At 48.0% G+C, this 22,703-nt stretch overlaps 1 protein-coding gene across 3 annotated transcripts in view; it reads left to right on the forward strand.

Moving 5' to 3' along the window:
* The first annotated feature begins 2,944 nt into the window (after window positions 1-2,944).
* NKAIN4 (sodium/potassium transporting ATPase interacting 4) overlaps window positions 2,945-22,703 on the forward strand; it is a 50,601-nt gene continuing 30,842 nt past the window's right edge. Inside the window, exon 1 of one of the 3 annotated variants that reach the window (XM_032127143.1) lies at window positions 2,945-3,237. In XM_032127143.1, coding sequence (XP_031983034.1) covers window positions 3,184-3,237 — 54 coding nt within the window. In that variant the 5' untranslated portion in view covers window positions 2,945-3,183. The remainder of the gene's footprint in view (window positions 3,238-22,703) is intronic. The other 2 variants (XR_004243537.1, XM_032127141.1) reach the window with 2 other exon arrangements.

The raw sequence follows: 22,703 nt of genomic DNA on the forward strand, positions 1-22,703 counted from the left end.
CCTCTACTGTTCCTCTTGATCTGTCAGAGGAGGAGGCTGCAGGTATTAGAGATAACAAGCTGTGATAAGGTACTGCTGCTTTGTTTCAACCTTGCTAACTTTGTTTCTTCATTTCTCCTAAAGTAAACCTGGGACTTCTCCCAGAAATCTGGATATAATCTGACAGGTGATAACAAGGTCCCTCTATCTAAGGTTAATCATCCCTAGCAATGCAGCTGGAGCCATGCAAAAATAAATTTGGATGGGAAGAGGATCTTGATTCAAAATCTGTCTAAGAACAGGGACATTCAATCTCTGGAGTATTATCTGAACCTGAGGATATTTCCCATCCCATGGAGGGATTCCATTCCCTCCATGAAGTCAGGATGTGCATCAGAACCTTAAAATGAAAGCACATCCTCAGGAATTAAAGGAGTATAAAAGAAACAACCAGGATCTCTTAAGCATCTCTGTGGCCTGGCATTTGGAGAGGGCTGCAGTAATGACTGCTTGACCAATTCTTTGTCCTTGGTCCTCTCCTGATGGTGAGGGATGCAGCTGCCTGTGATTGCCTTGCTCTGTGTACACATATCCCTCTACACCAACATCCCTGCTAATAATCCCTCAGACCCCATCCAGAACCCCTTAATAAGGAGAAATCCTTTCTAACATTCAGACTAGACTCTTGAAGCAACATTTCATCCATCAAAAGCTTTATACTTCAGGAAATAAAAAATTCAGGATACTGAGCAATTTTGGTTTTCTTTCTTTTTTTGCTAAATTAAAGTTGTAGTTGGTTTTACAAATTAAACTTTCAAGATAGATGTGTGGTCCTGCAGCACTCATGCAAGAATTCAGATGGTCAGATAGATAAGAAATCATATGAATGAAAATTATAATATCAGGCCCTGGGAGATTTAAGTCTCTCTTTGAAATACAGAATGCGTTGTTCCTGTGGCTTCACCCTTATTAAAAAGCTCAGGAAAGTCTGTGTTTTCCTTCACATGCATGTGGAGTCCCAGCCAAGCCGGGCTTGCTTTCTGCACAGCTTATCAAGATGAAAATGCAGGTGGAAAAAATCTTCTTTCTGTCAAACTCAGCCTTTCAGCAGCAATGCCTTTTGCTGTTTCACACAGTGTCTCCTTTGCAGTACAACTGAGCTGGAAAATAGCAATGCCTACAGGAGGTTTTTTGAGGCAGGAGGCAGACCAAGAGATGCAGAAAACCTTAAGAACTGGCACAAAAGCCAGGTTCTAACCTGCATGGCTGTATCCCCGTTTTCCCCTGTTGTTGCCAGCAGTTTGCAGAGCACGTAACAAGACCAGCCTAACCCCAGGCTGCTTTTGGCCGACTTGAGCTCCTGTTGTAATTCTGATGTCAGGTTGCCTGACCCTACAGTGCAGAGTGAGACCTCCCTGTGTGGTTTGTAAGGAATGTTTTATCTGCATTCATGAAAAAAATAAACTGGTCTTTGCTCCATTGCCTATTCCATCCAAAATCCACCTTCTGGGGATTATGAATACTGCCAAAGCTTCTTCAGTCCACAGTTTTCTGGGCAAAATAAATTGGTTTCTTCTCTGGGTGTTTTCCTTTCACGTATAATAAAACGTGTTTTATTGTACCTGACTGCATTAGTTGATGCCTTGGTTATGCACAATGCACAGGTCAGATAATCAATATATTTTACCATTTAAAACCAGAAGGATTTTCGATCAATTCAGAGGCTGCCTTCTAATCTCAGGTATTCAGAGTTTGTTTGTTTGTTTGTTCTGTTTCTCCCTGTGGCTGATATGAATAACAATAATGTTGTTAATATAAGGTTTTAAACATTCCTAGCACTTGAGGACCAATCCTGCTTCCTTAGGATATAGGCAGGCAGTGTTTTCCTTGAGTGAAATGATAGAGCTGCTGTGATTTCAGCCGCCACCTCCTTCTCACCCCACTGCAACGAGCAGTGGGCTGTGCTTATTTAAAATGAAAGTGGAGCTGATCAGTTCTGGTGGGGAGTCACACCCTGCTTTGGAGGCAGAAATGAAACACTGACTTGCTTCAGAGGAAGAAGGGACAGCCAGAGGCAACAGAACAAACTGTTGTGCAGACGCTGGAGCCACCAGAGATTGCAAAGAGACGACCTTGTCACCAGATGAGGCTCTCCCAAAGCTTCTTATCCTGTTGTGTTGAGCTTAGCTACAAGTCTGTCCCGATGACAACGTGTGGCGTGTGACCTGCTCCTCAGGCCGGCCTCAAGTGTGTGCAGCAGGAGAGGCTGGCATGAGCTGTGTCTTCTGGATCCTGCTTCTCCTTCGGGAGGGGAGGCAATGGGAAGGACTCGGGCATGTAAAGGAGGTGGTTGTGTGCTTGTGGGTTTGCTCTGCGTTCACAATTAAAGCTGACTGACTCGCTTATCTGCAGGTGCAGGGTACAGCGAGTGGTACGTACACGGTGCTCAGGTAGAAGCACTTTTTGGAGGTAGAGAGATGCTCTCCTACATCCCTCTGCTCCCAGTCAGCTGGGATTCATTCTCAAACCTGGGTATACTTTAAAATACCCACAAACGTTCATTTTAAAGAATTCCTTGTCTTATCGCCCTTTAGGAGTTTGTCTTCCACGTGCACCCTCCCTGACAAATTTTATGGGAAAAACCATTGCATTTTAGGTTAGTTTGGGGCTTCATAATGTTCAGGGCGAACATGCCAGCACCAGCACGGGGAGGCATATGTGGAAAGAGGAGAGGAGCTCCACAGACCGTGTGTCCCGCACACACACCTGGCCAGCACAGCCCTCTGCCCCAGCACGGAATGATCACTCCCGCATCCTGTCAAGGGAAAAACGAGGGGCTGCCCTGTCCGGGGCATCGGAGCTGCCCCCGCCTCCCGGGGGAGGGCCGGGGCCGGAGCATCCCAGCGCGCCTGCGGGGGCGCGGGGGCCGCATCCCGGCGTTGGCGGCAGCCCCCGCCCCGCCAGCCCGCCCAGCCTGCGGGACGGCAGCGCCGCCGGAGCGTTGCCCTTTTAAGCTGTGGCCCCACTCTCCTCCTCCCCGGCTCCCGGAGGAGCTCCGGCAGCCGGCACCGACCGAGCGACACCGAGCGACCTCCGTGCCCGCCTCGCTCCCCGCGGCCGCGGACCGGGCAGCGCGGAGCCCCAGGGCGGCGGCGGGGCCGCGGCCACCGGGCTGCCCCTGCCCTGCCCCGCTGCTCGGGGACCATGGGATGCTGCACCGGCCGCTGCACCCTCATCTTCCTCTGCACTTTGCAGCTGGTGAGTGGAGGCGCTCGGGATCAGGGGGAACCGGCGGGGACCTGCGGGTTCGGCGCCCCGGGACGGGGCCGGGAACAAAAGCGCCTCGGTGCCCTCTGCCCCGAGCAGGGCTGCGCTCCTCCGCAACTTCGGCTCGGAGCAGCAAGGTGGAGTGATGTCGGGCTGCGCTCCGGCGGCGCTCTGCTGTGCCGGGGGGATTTACCGATGCTTAAAACTCAAGAAAAAAGGTGTGTGGGGGAAGTAGTTTTCAATTAATAAGTTTGTGCTTATAAAATACAACTGAAAAAAGAAGAAAATTACTCTGTGAGAGGAGTCCCGGCGGCTCGGTGGCGATGTTGCAAACCAAACCAAACTTCATACGTGCTAAAACCCACCGTGGTACCTTAGCCTCTTTTCATGGAAAGGTCCACCCGCATCCCACCCTGGTCGCCTGCATCCTAATCTGCTGGGGATGAAGTGCTTAGACAGAATGTGCCTATTAATATGCATATATTTATGTAGGAATCAACTTCCCAGTGTGCGGAGAGTGCGGTCCCTGGTGGGCACGGGTCGGTCCCTGGTGGGCGCGGGTTCCTGGTCCTTATGACATCTGCATAGATGATAAACAAAGGTCTGGTTGTTCTCTGAGCGTCTGTGCATCCAGCCTGGATCTGGAGGGTCCCCTTCTTGTCAATAGCTAATGGGCTCCAGGGCTCCTCCAGCCTTAAAAAGGAAATGACAGCATCTAGGGTTTTAATTTCCTTGACTTCTCCCAGATTTGCTTTATTTTGGAGCATTAGCAGTGCGCAGGAAAGGGCAGGCTTCCTGCGAAGTTCTTTTGAATAGCTTGCTGGTGCCAAGGGGTGAGTTTGGTTAAAACTCTTTGTTTTGGAGTTGGGTGCTGTGACAGCGTTTCTTTTTCTGCAGAGTCAGGGAGCAGACACTGAGCTGAAGGTGGGAGAGGAAAACTGGGAATCTGCTAGTTTTGAAATTACACCCATCAGCCTAAAATTGAAAGGGAGGAGAGTGGGAATGCACCCCAGACTAGCACAATCGGAAGATGAGTGTGGAGGATTTGACTCATCATTAAACGAAATACAGAATAGAAGTGATGGGGTTTTCTTGCACAAAGCATCTTGCTCAGCATATTTATGAGTGAGTTGAATGGCTGGGGAGTGTATTTAGTCGCCTGGATTATTTCTTTTGATTTTTCACCCGTGATCACGCAAGAAAGAAGCTGCACCCTGTATTACGTTAGAAATTGGCATCTCAGCACTCACTGTCTCTTAAACCCATCACTGTGTCATCGCTCTAAGCACACACACACTGGGGTAAAAAAAAGGGGGGGGGGGAATGAGAAAAAGAAAAAGCCATGAGCTGCTGGTGCTGTTCTGATTTCTGACAAGCGTGGGAGTTTTCTTGTATCCAAGATACAGGGACAAAGAACCCCCAGCATTTTATTTTCCTTAAGACCCTCCTCCTTGAAGAAAAGAATCAGTTTGGCTCATTCTTAAGCAAGTTTGGATGCCTCAGCCATAGCGATTTCCCATGGCACTTGCTGAGTGAATTGGTAGAGCTGGAAAAAATGTGAACTATGGTTGAGGGAATTTGTGGAGCTGCGCTCTGGTGGGGGTGAGGTCAGGAGATCCTGGCCAGTTCCCAGCAAGCGCTTGGGTGAGGGTGAGATCCAGCACAGTGCTTTTTTATTTACTTTATTATTTCATTAAGCAAACTTTGTCTGTAAATCATCACATCACTTCCACATCCGCACAGCCAAGTGATGTGCAGGACTCGCTGCTGCCCAGGGTGGGCTCTGCTACGACAAAACACTGAAGCAATCAGGCCAAGATCATCAATAAATTATAATGACGTGAACTTCCTTTGTTCCTCTCATGTCTCTGCTCAGCTTCATTTGATACTTTGAACCCTTCACAGCCTTCCCTGTTTGTTGCCAAGCTCCGTGTCTCCCACTGCCAGAGTCCCAGGGGGGAAATTCTGGCACTTGTGTGGACGTTTTCCCTCTGACTTAAGTGGGGAGGGGATTTCGGTGCTGGGATCTCCCACTTCAGTGCTGCAGCACACCCCTGAGATCTGTTACATGTTCTCGTGTCTGTTCCTCAAAGTTTCACCAGGGCTTTTTATATAAATGATGAAACATGAAACAACCCCCCAAAAAACTCGCATCAGGGATTTGAGTCGCAATGCTTCATATAGACTGTTTTATTATTAGGTGCAAGTAGTTGAGCGAGCGTGTGGGGAAGTGTTTGCACACTGCAGTCTAAATGTTTCCCTGGGAGAAAAAAAAAAAAAAAAAAGGCAGAAAACAAACAAATTCATCATTTGCAGTGTGTGCTCCCAAAGAAAAAGTTTGTGCTCCAGCCGGAGAGCAGAACAACGTGTGAATTGAAGGAGCTGCTACACAATGCGAATACCAACGAGCTCCTCAGCCCCCCACGGGCTGAGCCTCGTGGCACAGGGAGAAGAGGAGAGCGTTTGCATCTGTCTGAAGAAAATCAGGGCTGACTCCCCAGCGGTTTGCTAATCAAGGGGGGAGGGAAGGCTGTAGTTTGAATAAATAATTTGCCGCGTTCCAATTTTAGATTATTGTTTCCTTGAAGCGTCCACGTTAGGCTCGGTGCTTTGCTGAGTGGTGCTGCAGGGAAGCTGCAAGAAGGTTCTGGCTCTCCCTCCCTCTGTCCTGGTGTGCATCCCTGTCCCTAATCCTTCCCTTTTTCCCAGTCCAGCCCTAAATCCAGCAGAAGTTTGGGTGAAAGTTGGCCCAGGTCAGGGCTACCCTGCAAAAGGGCTTATCCTCAGCCATGGGTGGCATGGAGGAGGACCATCAGCAAGGTGATGGGGTGTTTTTCCAGGGTTTATCATTCCCAAAGGGGTTGTCGCCTTCTTGTTCTCACTTTGCCCAGACACCTCTGCCATCCAGGAGCTGGTGTCACCTACAGCAGATCACCAGCCCTTCCTCATCCCTTCCAACCTTTGGGTAGATGCATATTAAGAAACAAGAGCAAAGTTTAAATGAGCCATAGGCCTCCCCAGGAGAAAATCGTGACTCTGTCAGGGAGCCTCTCTAGTGGGTTAACAAATGCCCCTTGTAGGAATTAGAATTGAAAAACATTTGCCAAGGGCAGGATTTCTGAACCTGAGTGGAATGAGGCTGTCACACCCACCAGTGGGCTGGGTGGGTCATGGTGAGGAGCCACAGACCAGGGCTGGGTCTCAGGCAGCGAGATATTAAATAATCATTGATTTGCTGCTTTCCTCTCTGCCAGTGTGAGATTGCACCCAACTGGTGAATTTTCTGGAGCAGTAAGTGCCTGTGCACCGGAGGCACTATGTGAATTTATTTCCACTGAGCATGGAAAAATTCCCCTGCTCCCTGTGCCCTGTCCCAATAAATCAAACAACTGTAGTTTCTTTACATTCTGTCCATGGATTGAGAGCTCAGATGCCAAGCAAAGCCTGGAGACAATTTTACAGATACATTATAAATCCCCCTAGAATAGCAGCTTCTAATGGAAAAAGTGACTAATACTTCAAATGAGCACAGAACAAGGCGCCCTGGGATGGGACTGCACATCGAGACTAACCAAAAGTAACGATATACATTTATTTATTTATTTCCTCGTGCTCTCTTTCTGCCTCGTTCCTTTCTCAGTGATTCCTTTCTAATCTCTTACAGAAGAGGGTGACCTGTTCTGGAAGCTATTTGAAACCAGCACAGATCCTTCCCTAACTACTCTTTTGAAGTGGTTGTGTTGGTTTGATCAAGGCATAAAGTGATGCAGAGCACATGAGGAGTGACGGCAGAAGGGGAGTGTGGCAGACTGGCAGTGGGATGCCGTGGAAAGGCACGATCTGGGCAAAAATAAAGTGTGAGTTAAAATAGTTGGAATAGAGGGATTTTTTTACAAGGACATGTACTGATAGGACAAGGGGGAATAGATTTAAATTGAAAGAGGGTAGGTTTAGATTGGATATTGGGAAGAAATTCTCCCCTCTGAGGATGGTGAGGCCCTGGCACAGGGTGCCCAGAGAAGCTGTGGCTGCCCCATCCCTGGAAGAGTTCAAGGCCAGGTTGGATGGGGCTTGGAGCAACCTGGGACAGTGGAAGGTGTCCCTGCCCGTGGCAGGGGGTTGGAACGAGATGATTTTAAGGTCCCTTCCAACCCAAACCATTCTGTGATCCTGATTCTGTGACTCGATCCATCACCACACGTGGGCTGCAAGAGGGAGGGTGGCAGAGCATGAACCTCTCCAAGGCAAGGAGGAGACAGGATTGCAGTGTCTGGGGGCCGTAGAAATTACTTGCTTGGCTTTCTCCTCTCCACCCCAGGGATCATTTGGGCTAGAGTTTGGAGAGGAGAGCAGGACTTGTCTCTCCCCTCCTCTGCAGCTGCCTCTGGAGCCAGAGCAGAGTCAGGCTGCCCTGAGGGAGCTGTGAGCCCGCACAGCTGCTGTGTGGCTGAGCACAAAGCCTTGGGGGGAAGAGCAGGTGCAAGGGGAAGCACAGCGTCCCTTTGCTCATCATGCTGCTCAGGACCCCTCCAAAATTACCTTGTGCTGTTTATCTTCTCCATGGTTTGTGCTTAAATTATAATCCCTGCAGGGAAAGGGCCATCTTTCGTGGATGTGCACAGCACCCAGCTCTGTGATGGCTCAAACCTTTCCTGAGGTCCTTGAACAATACTCCAGGCTAAATAATAATGTAAGTCTAAAGACTACGTTTGACAGATGCTGTCTTCTCCATGTCTGTTCCAGACAAAGGAAAATTAAAGCTGTGCCAATAATAGAGCTCGTCAGCATTTTCCACTGAAGCTGACTTTCAGTAGAAACCTGGGGATTTGACTAAATGAATATTTTCATGAGAAGTATCTGCTTTCCACAGACAGTCCTGAGTTTTTCTCCCAAGTTTTGGCCAGAATATTTTGGCGAAAAGTCAAAAATGTGCTGGCAAATGTTTGCTGTGCTGGCAAACATTTTTAATTTTGGAGTGGTGGAGCTTTTCTTACAAAAAGTTGAATTTTTGCATGAGATTTTCCTTTTCTCCCCTGTTTTTCCTGAGCAGCTGGAGTCAGTACACTGCAGCACAAGGGAAGCACAAGGGAGGAGCAGTTTGGGGTCTGGATTTCAGACATGCCCAGGTCTCCTGGCTCCCCACATCCGCCTTTCTTATGGTGGTGCTGGAGATTGCAGATGACTCACAGGAACTGTGTCCTCTAACCAAACCCGCTCAGACCAGGAATGAAATTTGGCCAAAGCCAAGCCAAAAAAGCAGCTGAGGGCAGGCTGGTGTTGAAGTCAACTCTCCTTGGAGAGCTGGGGTTTTATTTCGGCTGACACAGTATCTTTGTTGACCACTCTGATTTTTCCCGGTCATTCTCTGCTCTCAGTAGAAGAGGAGAAGGAGCTGGTTTTCCCTGATGGGGACCCTCTCCCTCTGGCTGGTGTGGGGTTAAGGGAGCTGACGTTGCTCCATTGTGTGCTAATAATATATGGAAACTCGGATCATTTTGGCTGGGGCGCAAAGTGGAGCTCTTCCAAGAATCTGCTCCAGGGGCCCTCAAGTATGAACTCTTGGAGAACAAACTGGATAACAAAGGCCAGATTGTGATCTCTTTTCCTCCAGGAAAACCCTGGACTAGCCAATTGCTTTTTGAGCACTTAAGAAAATGCGTATTATCCAGTGAGCAGCAAGTGCCCAGTTGTAGCGTTTCCTTTCCCATTAACAAAATGTTGGGTCTGAGGGCGGTAGAACTGAACCTTTCTTTCTCGTTAAATACCCCCCAAAACCAGGGTTAATTTGTGATTTAATGTTCCCTTTGTCCCCACTCCTCCTGCAGTAGATGTGATGAGCACACCCAACTGCACAGGCTGTGTCTCTGTTTCAGTTTGGTAGAAAGAGTTTTCAACCAAGTGGAAACTTTTGTCTCAAAAGCAGCACATTCTTCATCCCTTCCCTGTCCAAAGAACACGAGGAGGGAAAAAATTACATTTCTGGACAAAAAAGGAAGAAAATACTCTGGCATTTAGCAATTAGGGGTGTTTATTGTGCCAAACCCCAAATATTTTGAACTTTTACAGAAGCTTGAAAACACTTCTGAAAAAAGTTGGAAAGTCTCCCCAAAAAGAAATTGGTTCGTTATTGGTTTTTTTCATTGGGGTTGTGCACCCTGGATGTTCTCATCTTTCAGATATCTCTGAAAGATGATCATGTCTCTCCCAAACCCAGCTCACAGTGGGGTTTAAGGAGAAAAATCCTCAAAGAGAAAGCACAGGTTTGGGTGTTGCTCAGGGTGGTGCTTTGCTGCAGTGACTCATCTGCTCACAGTGGTTTGGGGTATTTTTGTTGCAGAAGGAAACTCAATGAATAAACGCCCTGTGGAAATTAGAATCTGAGATATTTCATAATCATTCCAGAGTCATAATATTACCTTAAAGTTCATGAGATTTCAGACTGAGAACAAACAACTTCTGCTTCGTTTGTTTATTGATCTTTGGTAAGAGTCAGAATCTTATTTCATTTTCTTCTTGCCAGGGGTAATAGTAGGAATTACAAAAGTATGGATTAACAGGAGTAAAAAGTAGGGAAACAGTAGTACTAAAGTAATAATAGGAGAGTAGGTGGTAATGATAGGGAGGAGAAAAACTGAAGTGATTGAAATATCTGGCAGAAATCTCTGAGACAATGTTTCAGCAGAGCCGCTGCTTCTCACCAGTGTGTCAGAATTGTGTCTCACCTTGAGCACAGAAAAGTCACTGGTGGTGCTGCTCTGGCTCCTCCTGCCTTAGCCAAGCCCTGGCCCCACATCTGAGAGTCCTTGTGAAGAACAAAAGTTTTATTTTGCTCTGTGTTCTGAGGCTTCACAGACTATGGAGGAGCGAGCAGCAGATCTCTGCTGGGGCAAGATCAATATCTCCTCCCTTGACTTTACTGTAGCTCATTAACATCAAATGTCTTTTCCAAGGGGTGCTTTCTGGTCTATTTTCCACAAGGACTTAATTGCCATTTTCCTGGTGTCTGTGGCTCGTTCTCAGCGCAGCTGCTTTTGTGTCAGAACGTTGGACACAAATATGTTGTTTATCAGGGAAGTGCACGTCCCAGATTTTCTCTCAAAGGTGAGAATTCATGGAAATGAGGAGCTCAGCTTTTCTGATCCCCTTTCCCCCATCGTCCATCAGGTGCTGCTTGGGTGATTCCAGGTTTAGTAATTGAGATGTCAGATTCCCTGACACCTTTGGGCTGAAAGGATGATGGTGTGGAAGCGGTGACCTCCGCTGCCATCTGCCTGGGCCTAATGAAAATATACTGTGGGAATCGAGGCAACAGCTTGTCTTCATCACCTGCTCGAGGCGGGCAGACGTCAGAACTTGCTGTGCCAGCTTTCTTTGCCACCTCTCAGTGACTGGCCAGCCCCGCAGGCAGCTTCCCACCTGCTCCCCAGGCTCTCTCAGCCCAGCAAAATATCTGCTTTCTTCCCTCTTTTTTTTTTTTTTAACCCTCCATTTTTCCCTCCAGTGCTCAAAACTCAAGAAAACCAGGATCATCATCATTTTTTTTCTGCACCAGTAGAGTAAGCACGCAGATATGTGCCCAGCTCTGATGTTCAGGAGTGTGGGAGCACAGGTTGCCCCTCATTTCAGCAGCAGAGCCATCCCAGTGCCCAGCAGTGGGGTGGAAGGGCTGGATGTGCTGTGCTCTGTCATTGTGCCATCCCTGTGACCTGGGATATCACTGACCTGAGGTCAGAATGATACAGGACGCAGACTCTGTCCTTCATTAGTGAGCAGTTGGTCAGCTGGTCACCTGGGCTAAGAGGAAAAAACAAGAATTTAACCTTACTGAGAATAGTTGGGTTTTGCTGAAGTCCTAAATACACCTTATAAAAAACGGATTCTGGTGCTCAGATGAATACACAGTTACAGCAAATATACAAAACCTGGGAAGATGCCTCCTGTGACACCTCTCAGGGGACCAGGGACCTGTCTTGTGTCTGTGGTGACCCTGACAACAGCCTTGGACCCATTAAAGCATTTGGTGCGGATTTATATTTTCCAAGTGCTGTTCCCTGGGGATAGTTCATCTGTGAGCACCATTTCCTCTGAGCAGGGAAGGTGAGATAGAGGACGCTAAAGAAGGGGATGGAGCTTTTTATTACCCACACACAACTTATAAAATATTGAGTGTAGCCTTGCATGGCGCGCTCTGAGTGCTGTGGTCATCCATCGTGGACAAACAGCCTCCCCACAATTAACAACACCTGAACGTTAGCTCTGTAGTAGCCAGAGCCCAATCTCAGCACCAGCACAGCTGACCTGCTTGGAGATCAAGAGGAATCTTAACTCCTGGCCTTACTCAGGTTTATTCATGTTTAGGAAGTTTGGATGTTATTCTACAGTACTACAATGAGAGCATTGCCTTGCATGTTAGAAATGGCTTCTTTGGGTTCTACTCTAAGGTCTCCAAACAAACTTCTTCCCTACCTGAATCTTAGCAGAAGGATGGTGTTTTTGTGGAGGGGACGTGGCAAGGTCTTTGCTTAATATTACTGCAATGGTCAGGATACTTATGAGAGTGTAACTCCATGCTGTGGGGCTTGGGAGCAACCTTTCCTTCTTTCAGAGATGCTGGACCCTTGATACTCCTTTAAGAGCTCCCACTTTGGAGGAAGCACCACATCCAAATGCTCCATGAACCAGGATGTACTCATGGGCACTTAAAAAAGAAAACCAAGTAACTTTTCTGCTTCCCTGAGAAGGAATTACTGAGTGAAGCAGCTGAAGGAAAAACTCCTCTTGAATCAAAGACCCACCTCAGCAGGACAAGAAAGAGCTGACCTGGCCTGGCCTGACTGGCTTGGACCTTCATTTAAGGTCATTCATTCCAAAAGACCTTGGAAGTGGCACAGACCACAGATAAGTGGATGCCAGCTCACAGGTTCACAGAGACAAGGACCAGGCCCTCGGGCTGATGAACCTTGTGGAAAATGACCAAGACCTGAGCCCTGAGTCTTGGGCAGACTCCCAGAACCTCCCCAGAACCCAAACACCTCTGAGGTTCTGAGCCAAACACCTTCTGTTCAACTGCAGCACAAAACAACTCCTGCAGCTGATCCCTGGAGGATGGTGAAGGGAACATCCGGATCTCTGGCCAGATTTGAGGACTGTGCTTTTAGATAACTTGCATGAAAATCCGAACTGCTGGTTGCTCAGCCAACACAAACCCAGCTCCCAATTCCCCATGGCTGCTGGTAATCTGTTAGCAGATTTCCATGTGGGAGAGGGGAGTGGGCTCTGACGGGCTGCTGGCATCCCTGGCTCCAGCAGCCAGCACTCTTCTTGTGATACCGTTGTGGGAAAGGCCATACACCTGCTTATATTGTGGATGTACAGAATTAGGGGAGAAATCTGATTATCCTAATTACTCAGAAATGCTAAATATGTGCAGAATACCGTTTGGCTAATTAGCTTGGGAGATTGCTGGCTGTTCAGCACGGAGCAGAGCAGGTGCTGAGAGAAGTGTGATGGGAGTTCACAGGCTGTTTTGTGCCCTTTGCTGTCTGAGCATGTGGAGAAAAGTGAGCTCGGGCACTTGGAGATGTGATTGCCAACCTCAAAACAAATTAAAAAGCTGGGAAAGTGCAATTTTTTTTTCAGATGTCTGACACTTTTTAGGATTCTGGGTCTTCAAGTTTCCCATCTCATTATTTTGAGCAGAGACAGCCAAGGCAAGGATGAGTTTGCCTTACTGCAAACAGCTGGTGAGAGCCCTTGCACAGCACCTTCTCAGAGGGATCTGTTTTACTCCTTGTCCTACCTTATGCTGACACAGACACAGCCTCAAATGCTCCTGAAGCCTGAGGAGACCATGAAGTAGCTGGTTCTCTGAATGGTGCTGCTTTGATTGCATTTAATTGCTCATCTGCACCACTGAGGGGGTCTTGTGGCCCCAAATCTGACCTGCTTTTCCCAGAGGCACAGAGCAACTCAGGCAGTTGCTAAGAAGGATGGGGGGTGGTTCATGCTTCGATCCCAAGGTATTAATCCCCAGATATCCAGATAACCAGGCTGGTTCCTCCTGCTGCATGCTGGACATAGATCCACCAAGGAAACCCTGAGGCTGTTTGGGAGGGCTGCAGGGAGGCTGGGACAGGTGATGTGCGCAGCTTGATGTGTCCTACAGGCTACACAGCTCTGCCATCAGGCCAGGGCCAAACCCCAGATTTTCTGGATATGGTACATAATCAGTGCCCAAAACTCACGTTCATCCATCTCTCCTTGTAGCTGTGCTTCCCCATGTCTTTGAATAACCCTGCCTGACTTTACTCCTGACCTAGCAGAGATTAATGTCCACCTTAGGCTTTTCTGGAAAGTTTTCCCTTCCTGCTCCTGTGAGCTCGGGGTCGGTCCTGCAGTCAGTCCAACACAGCATTAGCTGGGCCCTTAACTGGGAGAAGCTATGAAGTATTTGGGCCTTCAGGGCTGGTACTGAGACAGCTTAAAGCTGAGTTGTGTGGCAGTGAGGAATAGATAGGGTGATAGAAAAACTCTGCCATGGCTTCAGACAATAAAGACTGTGTCTCCCTTGTGATGAATAATGACTCTTTGTTTTATTCCTTAGATGACAGGGCTGTTAGAACTGCTGAGAACTATCCCAGTGCTAAATATATGGGTGTTCAATAAAGGCTCTGCAGTCCATGAACTGAGACTGAATGGATACTTGAGTGAGTTATTTCAAGTACATGAATTTCTGGAGCAGCTCATGGTGACAGGAGGTGATGGGGCAGTATCCTGTAGGATGCTTTCCTTGCATGAGACATATCCCAGGTTTCATGGCTGCCAAGCTTTTTCCTCATGAAGCCTCTCTTGGCCATGTAAAGTTCCTCACTCCCAGGTTTGGCCACTAACCTGCAAACACAGGGCATTTCAGATGGAGCTCCAGGGTTTGATGGTGAGACACTGTCCAGATTTTCTATCAGAAACCCCAGAATCCCAACCTGGCGCACTCAATGGGAATGGAGCAGTAAACCCCAGGTTCAGCTGTAGCCCAGGGCTGAGAGCTCATCAGAACCCATCAGAAATAGGGTCCTGCTGCAATCTGGAGGAAAATGCTGCATCTTCCTGCTGCAGTGTCACCAGGCTGGAGGAAGAGGCGATGCACAGATGTTGTTGTCACTGTCTGGAGTCACCTCCGAGTCCTGCCAGATTAAACTTCCTTGGAATTACTTATTGTAGCAGCAAGGATTTGAATTTCCATAATGTGAATTAGCACTTTTCTGTGTGAGCTAATCCTTGCACTCAGACCCACAAGCAAGAAGATCAGAGGACTTGGGGGGAAGAAATGGCCAGAAAGTTTGAAGTAGGAGCAAACCAAAGATACCGTTGTTCCAGGGATGAGGAATCATCTCACACCTCCAAGGCGAGGTGTGGATGAAGCTTTGGTGTCACAAGCTGATAGAGGACAAGTCTTTGTCCCTTTCCATGGCTGAAGGAGACACAGGACTCCGTGGGGGCCCCATGTGTGAGCTGCTCGTTGGGACTCAGCCCCTGCAGGGTCACCAAACTCTTGCCCTGTGGAGACACGACCACAAAGATTCACTGCAAGTGAACTTTGTTCTCCAGAGCTGCCAGAGTGGCATCTATTGACCAGCCTCTATTCTTAAAAGGAGGGGAAAGTGGAAAAAGAGAAGGAAAAGAGAAATTCAGCTTTGCTGTTGAATAAACCATGAGCCATTGAGGAGCTGTGAGTCTGCAGCAGGGGAGGGGCAGGGGCAGCGCAGAAATAAGGGGACAAAAATGTCACGCGAAAAATGAAGGGCAGGAGGGGCCTGGCCATTGTGTGACACTCCTGGAACTTGGAGAGTTGGTTGGTGGGAGGCCAAAAGATGTATGCAATGAAAGAGAGACACTCGAGTGGACTGAAAATGCAAACAAATTGGGTAGCACAATGGAGGAGATAAATTATGCTCATAAAATAAACAATGGCTGAGTGACACTGGGTAAACAGCTACATATAATAACACCACTGTTTGTCCCAGCCACCCTAATTGGGAGGCTGGGCAGCATCTGATGAAAACTCTGCGTTGCACATTTTCCCCTTCTAATGAGGAAGATTTTCCCTCCTCCCTGGAAGCCTCCTCCCCCCAGTCCTATTTAGCAGCAAGCTGAAAGGCCTGGTTTCATTCCACTTTCCCACAGCAAACTCGTCCTGGCAGGAGCTGCATTAAGGAGGACAAGTAGAAAATGATAATAAATTGAGGACTTGCTCTTATTTCACCTTGTGACAAATCTATCCAGTGGGTGACTCAGAGAGGGTGATAAGAGCATGGACTGGGCTGCTGCTTTCCTTTTGGTGCTTGGTCATGTGGAAAATAACCCCATTCTAGCCTTCACTCAAAAGGGCTTTCCTCTAAAAATAATGCTTTTTAAAAGGCACTGAATCCTTATTTACCCTATTGGAAAGCCAGGAGCTCGCCTCCATCAAAGTGAACGTCACAGCTCTCATTTCATCACCCACTTGGGCTGAGGAGCAACAACAAAGGGCATGCAGCACCAAAAGTGAGGTGGTCAATGCCATCAGTGCCACTGGGAGAACTCATTAAACCTTAGTGGGTTTTCAGCATGATTCTGTATTGCTGATAAATCCCTGATGAGAATCTTTAGTATCACTGAGCTCTTCTCAAGAAAGCACAGCAGTGCAGGGGACAGTGGGCATGAGAAAACCACAGTGACTTCCCCCACAGCCACTCTCATGCTGTGAATCCCAGAAAATCCACCCTGGAGCCCTGATTCCCAGCACTCAGACTGTGTTTGGCAGCAGGGCTGTGCTCTCACCCTTCCATGACTGCCCAGAGCAGATTGCAGTTCCCAAACTACTCCACCACCCATGAAAGAGGGAGGCACATCTTCAGCCTCAAATCGTGCCTAAACTTTTTGCCAGCTCCCTCTTTAGATATTTACTTGATGAATCTGTTTGAGCACTTTGTGTGTCTCTGTTTTCTTGCTTTTATTTGAGGAAAATAGTAGTTCTGCTCTGCAGCCTGCACTGCTCGTGGGGAGGTACAGCTGAGGAAGAAGCCCAGGAGGTAGTCAGCCTTCCTCACCTCTGAGGGACCATGCTGAGGGTGCTGGTGATTCCCGAGATGTGGGTGACAGCTCAGAAATCATCTTTCATTCACATAAAATTGGCTTTGCCTCCTAAAACGGCTGGAAAACTGGAATATCCCTAGTTTACATGCCTTGAGGGAGGCAAGGGAAGCCAGTTTTTTACCTGTAATTGCTAAGGTAACTAATCAATTACTTAAGTAGGACTGATTTTCTTCCAGAGAAGCAAGCAGATGATGAAAACCAATAGTGATTGATTCATTTTCCATCCACTTCTTAGAGGGATGTTCTTTGTGGGGATTGTGGTTACTGGAAAATTCCTGCAATACCCCAAAAGCCTCTGACAGTCCCTGTTTTGAACAAAATCGTTGTTTTCCTGTTTGTTCCAATTTAAAACTCTTCCTGACAGAAGTGTTTTACTGGAACCAGAAGCTGAATTGCTAAATGTTTTTCTTGTCCAAAGTACTATTTTCTTCCCAGTTCTTTTTCGTTTCATGCTCTGATGACAGGCCTGGTACATTCATTAGGGGAGAGCTGGTCAGTATTTCTTCACTGATATCTATTTTTCAGCTGATAAAAAAGGCTACATGTTTTTTCAGTTATAGTTTTTCAAGGGAAATTTTTCTTTTGTCCTTTATTTTTAACTGATATAAACACATTTTTGTGTTTTGGTTGGGGTTTTTTTTGGGCAAAGCACAAACATCAGTGTTACTAGTGATGATTAAAACTCAGCTGTCACAGTGTGGGTCGCTTTAGATGATGATAGTGTGGATGAAATGCAAACAAACCACTTGGCTTGTTTGCAGCCCAACTCCTAAAATACCTCCAGCTTCTCATTTGGGGAATGCAGGCATGGGAACAGGGAGAGTTCACCTCTCTGTGTTGAGAATGTGACAGTGAAAGGAAAGGTGAGGGGTTTGGGCTGGTGCTGCCGTCATCGTGGGAGGTTCTCAACCTAAAATGCCACCTCTTTTTGCCTCCACAAGCAGATGGGTGTCCAAAAAACCACAATGGCAGTGAAGATGCTGTGCTGAGGCAGGATTATTGATGTGGAATATGACAGAAGCTTTTTACAAATAGGAGCCAAGTCTCCAGCAATCCTCTGTGTGAAATGAAGTTGTTGCTCCTAATTTCACTGCATAGATGGGAAGACAGAGAGTCACCAGCTGTGCTGGAGGGCTTTGGTGGAAGGAGCAGGAGCTGCTGCCTGTGGCATTACAGGGCGGAAAAAGCATCGCATGGAGCTGCTGGCAGGTGGAAAGGGAAAGCTGCAAAATAATGGGAGCTGCATCCCTTTGCCCTCATGTTGTCTCCTTCTAACACCCCCAGCTTGGCAGCTAGGTGCTAAGAGCACTTCTTGTGTCCTGGTGGGGTGAGAAAGCCTTGCTCTACGAAAAAGGGTCCATTTGTACAGTAATTGCCATGGAAGTCTCTGGGTGACTGTGCTGTGTCCCCTCCTGCTTCAGGCTGATTGGGATGAGCTCTCCTTTGAGGAGCAAAGCTGCAGCAAGACCATGGCAGATCCCAATTTCCTAGATTATTAATAATAACAATATCATTTTCTCTCACCCCATTTCTCACCCACTCTGTGCTTCCCTTTTAATGAATTCTCCTCTCTTGCTGTAGACTCTGCAGTGACACCAGCCTGATTTGTAATGTAAATAGGCAGCCCAGTGTAAAGGCGACCTGCAAGAGCACCGCGGGGCTCTAATTATAATTTTCATTAAATTCCTTCTGTTTACGAATATCCAAGCAATCTGGCATTGCAGCAGAAGCAAGAGGAAATTAAAGCAACGCTACCACTTAGCTCCAGTGTCAGGGAGCAGGGGCCCTGCTGTCGAGCAGAAACTGAAGCAGGGCTCCTGCAGACAAAGTTTTGAAGAGTTATTTCAGCTTTGGCACCTTTCCTCTCCCGAGCTTTTACCCCAGTTGCAGGGCTTGCATGTTTTTCCTTCAGAGGATCTGGCTGGTGCAAGTGTTTTACACTTAATCTATTTGTGACCTAATTAAGGGGATCAGCTGCTGGAGCTCCCAGTGCCGTGTGCTGGAAGGAGCTGTGGGAGGCGGCCAGAGTGGGGTGGGAGCTGTGGGGTGCAGGGAGGGGGAAAAACAGGGACCTTTAGCTCACAAGGCCCTGGAGGGTTCCCACGAAAGTCCAGCAGCACAGGGACCATTTGCTCTGTGTGCTGGGAGCATCCTGTGGAGCGAGGGCTGCTCAGACATAGACCTGTGCAAAGACTGGGGTTTTGCTACATGGCCACCAAAAAACTCTCATCCTCATCTTCTGCTGGATGAGAAAAAGGGCTTCAGGTGGCTTTCTGCAGGTGTTTTGCCTTCAGGGAGGCATTTTTGTCACTCAGGCCGCAGCTGACCCTTCCTGAAGAGAAAGTGCTGCAGGTGCCAGCCATGAATTAGACTGGCAGGGGACACCAAGTGAACATTTTTGTTCATAAAGCCAAAAGCAGGGGGTGGTCTCAGTGTCACTTGGTCACAGTGAGTCTTTCTTAGGCTGTGTGTGGACAGGACAGAGGGAAAACTGAGCTTGGCTTTTTGAGCTTGAAGCAAGAGTTACTGCTCCCTTGGGGAAACTCCAGTGGTGTATTTACAGCTGCAATTTAGCTTTGGGGTGAACAGCAGCAAAATAAAATTGCACTTTGTAGTAAGAGCCCATAAAATAGCAAAGAGAGAATTTTTTTCTACGCTGGGTGAGTCCAGCTGGTGTCTCAGGGGCTTTATATACAGTGAGAGTTGTGGTCAGGCCCCTGAATAATTTGAAGTCTTTCTAGTACACTTGAGAGTTCATGGGATCTCTGAGCTCTTCACACTCTGCTGCTCCCACACCCAGGAGACTCCAGAGGGCTGCATCAGGAGGGCTGCTGACAGGCTGGGCAGTGCTGGCCCAAGCAGTGCTTCAGGGCAGCCTTGTGCCTTCTGTGCCAGCCCTGTCAATGGTTTCCCTTCTCCCCCCAGCAGCAGAGCTTGCTCTGGTAGCTAAGCAGATGATGCCTAGGATAGCAGGTCAAAAGGATCTAGGCTACATTCCCTAAACACAACAACCCCTTGGCTAATTTTCAATTATTTTCACTTTTTCCCCCTGCATCCTTCTAATGGGAACGAGCCTGAACTTCAGATAGCCTTCATGGCTGAGCAGAGGCAGAGGGATCACACAATGTAATGCCCTGCTGGTGGGGGATAAATCTCCCTATTAGAAAATTAAATTCCTGCTCATCTCCAGCACTGCTCTGCCTCACAGCCTTTGGAGTGTTTAGATGGGTTCATAACTGGTAGCAGATCTCCAGAGGGAAATGGCTGCTGAGTTAATGGCATATTTTTAATATATATATTATTTCATGCAACGGGGAAATTTGTGCTCCTGGTGGGAGAAGTTTCCCCCCAGAGCTGAAGCTGTCAGCCACACCGGGATGCTGTTTGGGGGGCAGCTGGGATGTTTGCCCATGATCAGCAGCATGAGGTGGGATAAGACAGCTCAGCAAGTTCTTCAACAGGTGAGGGAGAGCCGGGAGTGTGGAGCCTGAACCTGGGCATCTGGGTGACAAAAATGTCAGGCAGTTGTTGAAGAAACTCACTGGGTTTTATGTCTGTTGTGAAAACAGTCATATCCCCTTCACCCCAGTGCCTCCTCTCTCTGTCCCAAAGCTGGAGACCCAAAGCTGAGCCATGAAACTCAGCGAGGAGAAAAACATTCAGGGGGTTAGGGAAGAACACTGTGGGCACAACAGATTAATTTAATTATGTTTGGGGAACGTAGGTTGGAGTGTTGATGTAGGTTGCAAATAAAACAAGTTTGTCAGAGCGCTTTTCTGCCTGGATCACAAAGGCACTTGCTTATTAATTTAGCCTGATTGGTGCTCTCAGCAATCAGCAATCACAGCAGTGTGCAGAGCTGAGGTGCCATCAGGAGACACAGGCAGGAGCACAGGGAACAGAGCAGCTCCCATATCCAGTGCTGCCTGCATCCCTGGGGTCTGAGCCCCAAGGGGAGATGGAGTCCAGGAAACCAAACAGGCCAGAGGCTGTGATGGCTATACAGAGCACAATCCTCACCAGACACGTGACTGACGCTGATTTGGGAGAAGTTTAGGCAATCCAGAGCAATATTTTTCTGAAGTATTCCTCCTAGAAAGCAGTCTTTTTCCCAGGAGCTGGGTTCCGAGCACCATTCAGAACCTCAGTGCTGGGCAACCTCTTCTCACCTCTGCAGCATTATGTGGGAGCAGTTAATTCACTGTCCTGCTGACCACCCTGCTGGCAAGGTTTTGGGGCAGGAGAGGGCACCTGTGGATGCCATGTGGAAGGGACCATGGGCTGTGGTGTCTTGCTAGAAAAAGTACTGCCAGCTCCTGGTGTTCTGCCAGTTCCGTGGCACAATCCAACACTTGGAGTAAAAAGGCTTAAGAGGTTTGCCTGGATGTGTGCCTCAGATTGTTCCAGGGGAGGTTTAGAGTGGATATGAGGAACAATTTCTTCACCAAAAGGGCTGTTAAGCCCTGGCACAGGTTGCACGGGGCAGTGTTGGAGTCACCATTCTGGGGGGGATTTGAAAGACGTTCAAATGTGGCACCTGGGGACGTAGTTGAGTGTTGGGCTTGTCAGTGCTCAGGGAATAGTTTGACTCCATGATCTTAGAAGGCTTTTCCAACCTAAAGGATTCCATGATTCTGTGAATTCTTGTGCATGGCCCGTGTCTTCAGCTGAGCAGGGCTGGTTGCTCTACGAGATGTACTTAGGAAACCTCAGTCCCTCTGAAGCCAGAGCCTCAGCTCCAGACACAAACAGCCTTCTGCACTGCTCAGTGCCAGTCTCATCCCTTATGTTTAGCAGGATTGTGCCTTCCCTGGAATGCTAAGCAGCATTTGGGCATGTGGTACTGAATAATGACATATCTTTGCAGCTTGGATGTTTCTGGGTGGCTTTGGCAGCAGAAAGCTCAGGGCTCAAGGTCACAGCAGTGGCACTTCTGAGACCATCACTGCCCACACACAAAATTATGCTGGGAGGGGTGAACTCAGAGCTCAGAGGTGCCAGGCCAGGGGGAATGAGGAGGTGAGGGCTCAGCACTGGGATGTTTAACAGCAGGATGCTCCAGTCTTCAGCAGCAGTTGTGACGAACCGCAGGGAGGGTGTTACACCTGCCCAGGCTCTGCACAGGATGGTTCTGGGCTGGGAGAAGTCCTGATCCTTGGATGTGGCACAAGGAGCCTAAGAGTAGGGTTTGCTGGAGAGTGATGCCCAGCAGCAGCCAGGCCCTGCTGCAGGGAGTGACCTGGTGCGGGATTGTGGTGGGGACTTTTCCTGCTGCCCCGTGGGGCCCTTTGGCAGGTCCTCCAGGCCAGCACAGTGACCAGTTTTATTCTGAAATATAAATGACTTCAAGGTATCAGCTCTGCTGTTGGAGGCCTCTCTAATGTCTGTGTGAATAGAAGGGGTTTCAGCAGCTGCTGGGGAGAAAACAGACCAGGGGAGCAGAGAATGGAGCGCATTGTACCCCGTGGCCAGAGTGACCAAAGATGCCTGAGAGAGCCAGTGACAAACAGAGACCTCCTGTGCAATTACTCTCTTGACCTCTGTGGTTGGGAGAGGGATGCTGGGAAAGGAGCTGTGGATCACAAGGCCCCAAGGAAGGTTTCCTTGACAACACTTACTGAAGAGAAATGAGATTTCATGAATGCAGCGGGTGTGAGCACGAGAGATGCTGACTTTGGGAGAGACAAGGATGTGGCACCTCGTAGAACGAGCCCTTCCATTTGGGGATGGGAAGTAATGGCTCAGTGAGCTGCTTTTTCAGATAAACTTAATTACTACTGCAAGCACTCATATTTATTTAGAAATGCAGCCACTGTGGTAAAAGCAGACTTACTGTTTAATTGTTTTTCTACTCACAGAGTCTTCTCCACCTTGAATACACACTGGCACAGGAGGGAATTTTTTGCTCACTGCTGATAGTTTCAGCACCCAGCAGCTTAAGTTTAGGATTCTTTAGATCTAGCATTGTCCCAGTATTTACAAAGTCAAAGAAATTACATAGAAAGATGTGTATAATTGCATATATTATATCACAATAATACCAATACATTTATAATAATAGTAATAATAATAATCATCATCATCATCATCATCATCATCAACAGCAGACAGGTGTTTAGTATTCCCAAACTTAAACCGTGTGGAAGAACCAAAAAGAAGAGATATTTGTGTTCAATATCTAAATAGATATATTTTTCAAATTATACAATGTGAGACTTTTTAATTTCTTCCTGCTGTTTCAGGTAGCAGGACCTAAATTTCCATCCTTGTGTGGTGTCTCACAGGGGTAGCAGCACTGAGACTTTGCCCTGAGCTTGAGCCACCAC

The sequence above is a fragment of the Corvus moneduloides genome, chromosome 17 (assembly GCF_009650955.1).
Source record: "Corvus moneduloides isolate bCorMon1 chromosome 17, bCorMon1.pri, whole genome shotgun sequence".
Classification (NCBI taxonomy): domain Eukaryota; kingdom Metazoa; phylum Chordata; class Aves; order Passeriformes; family Corvidae; genus Corvus; species Corvus moneduloides.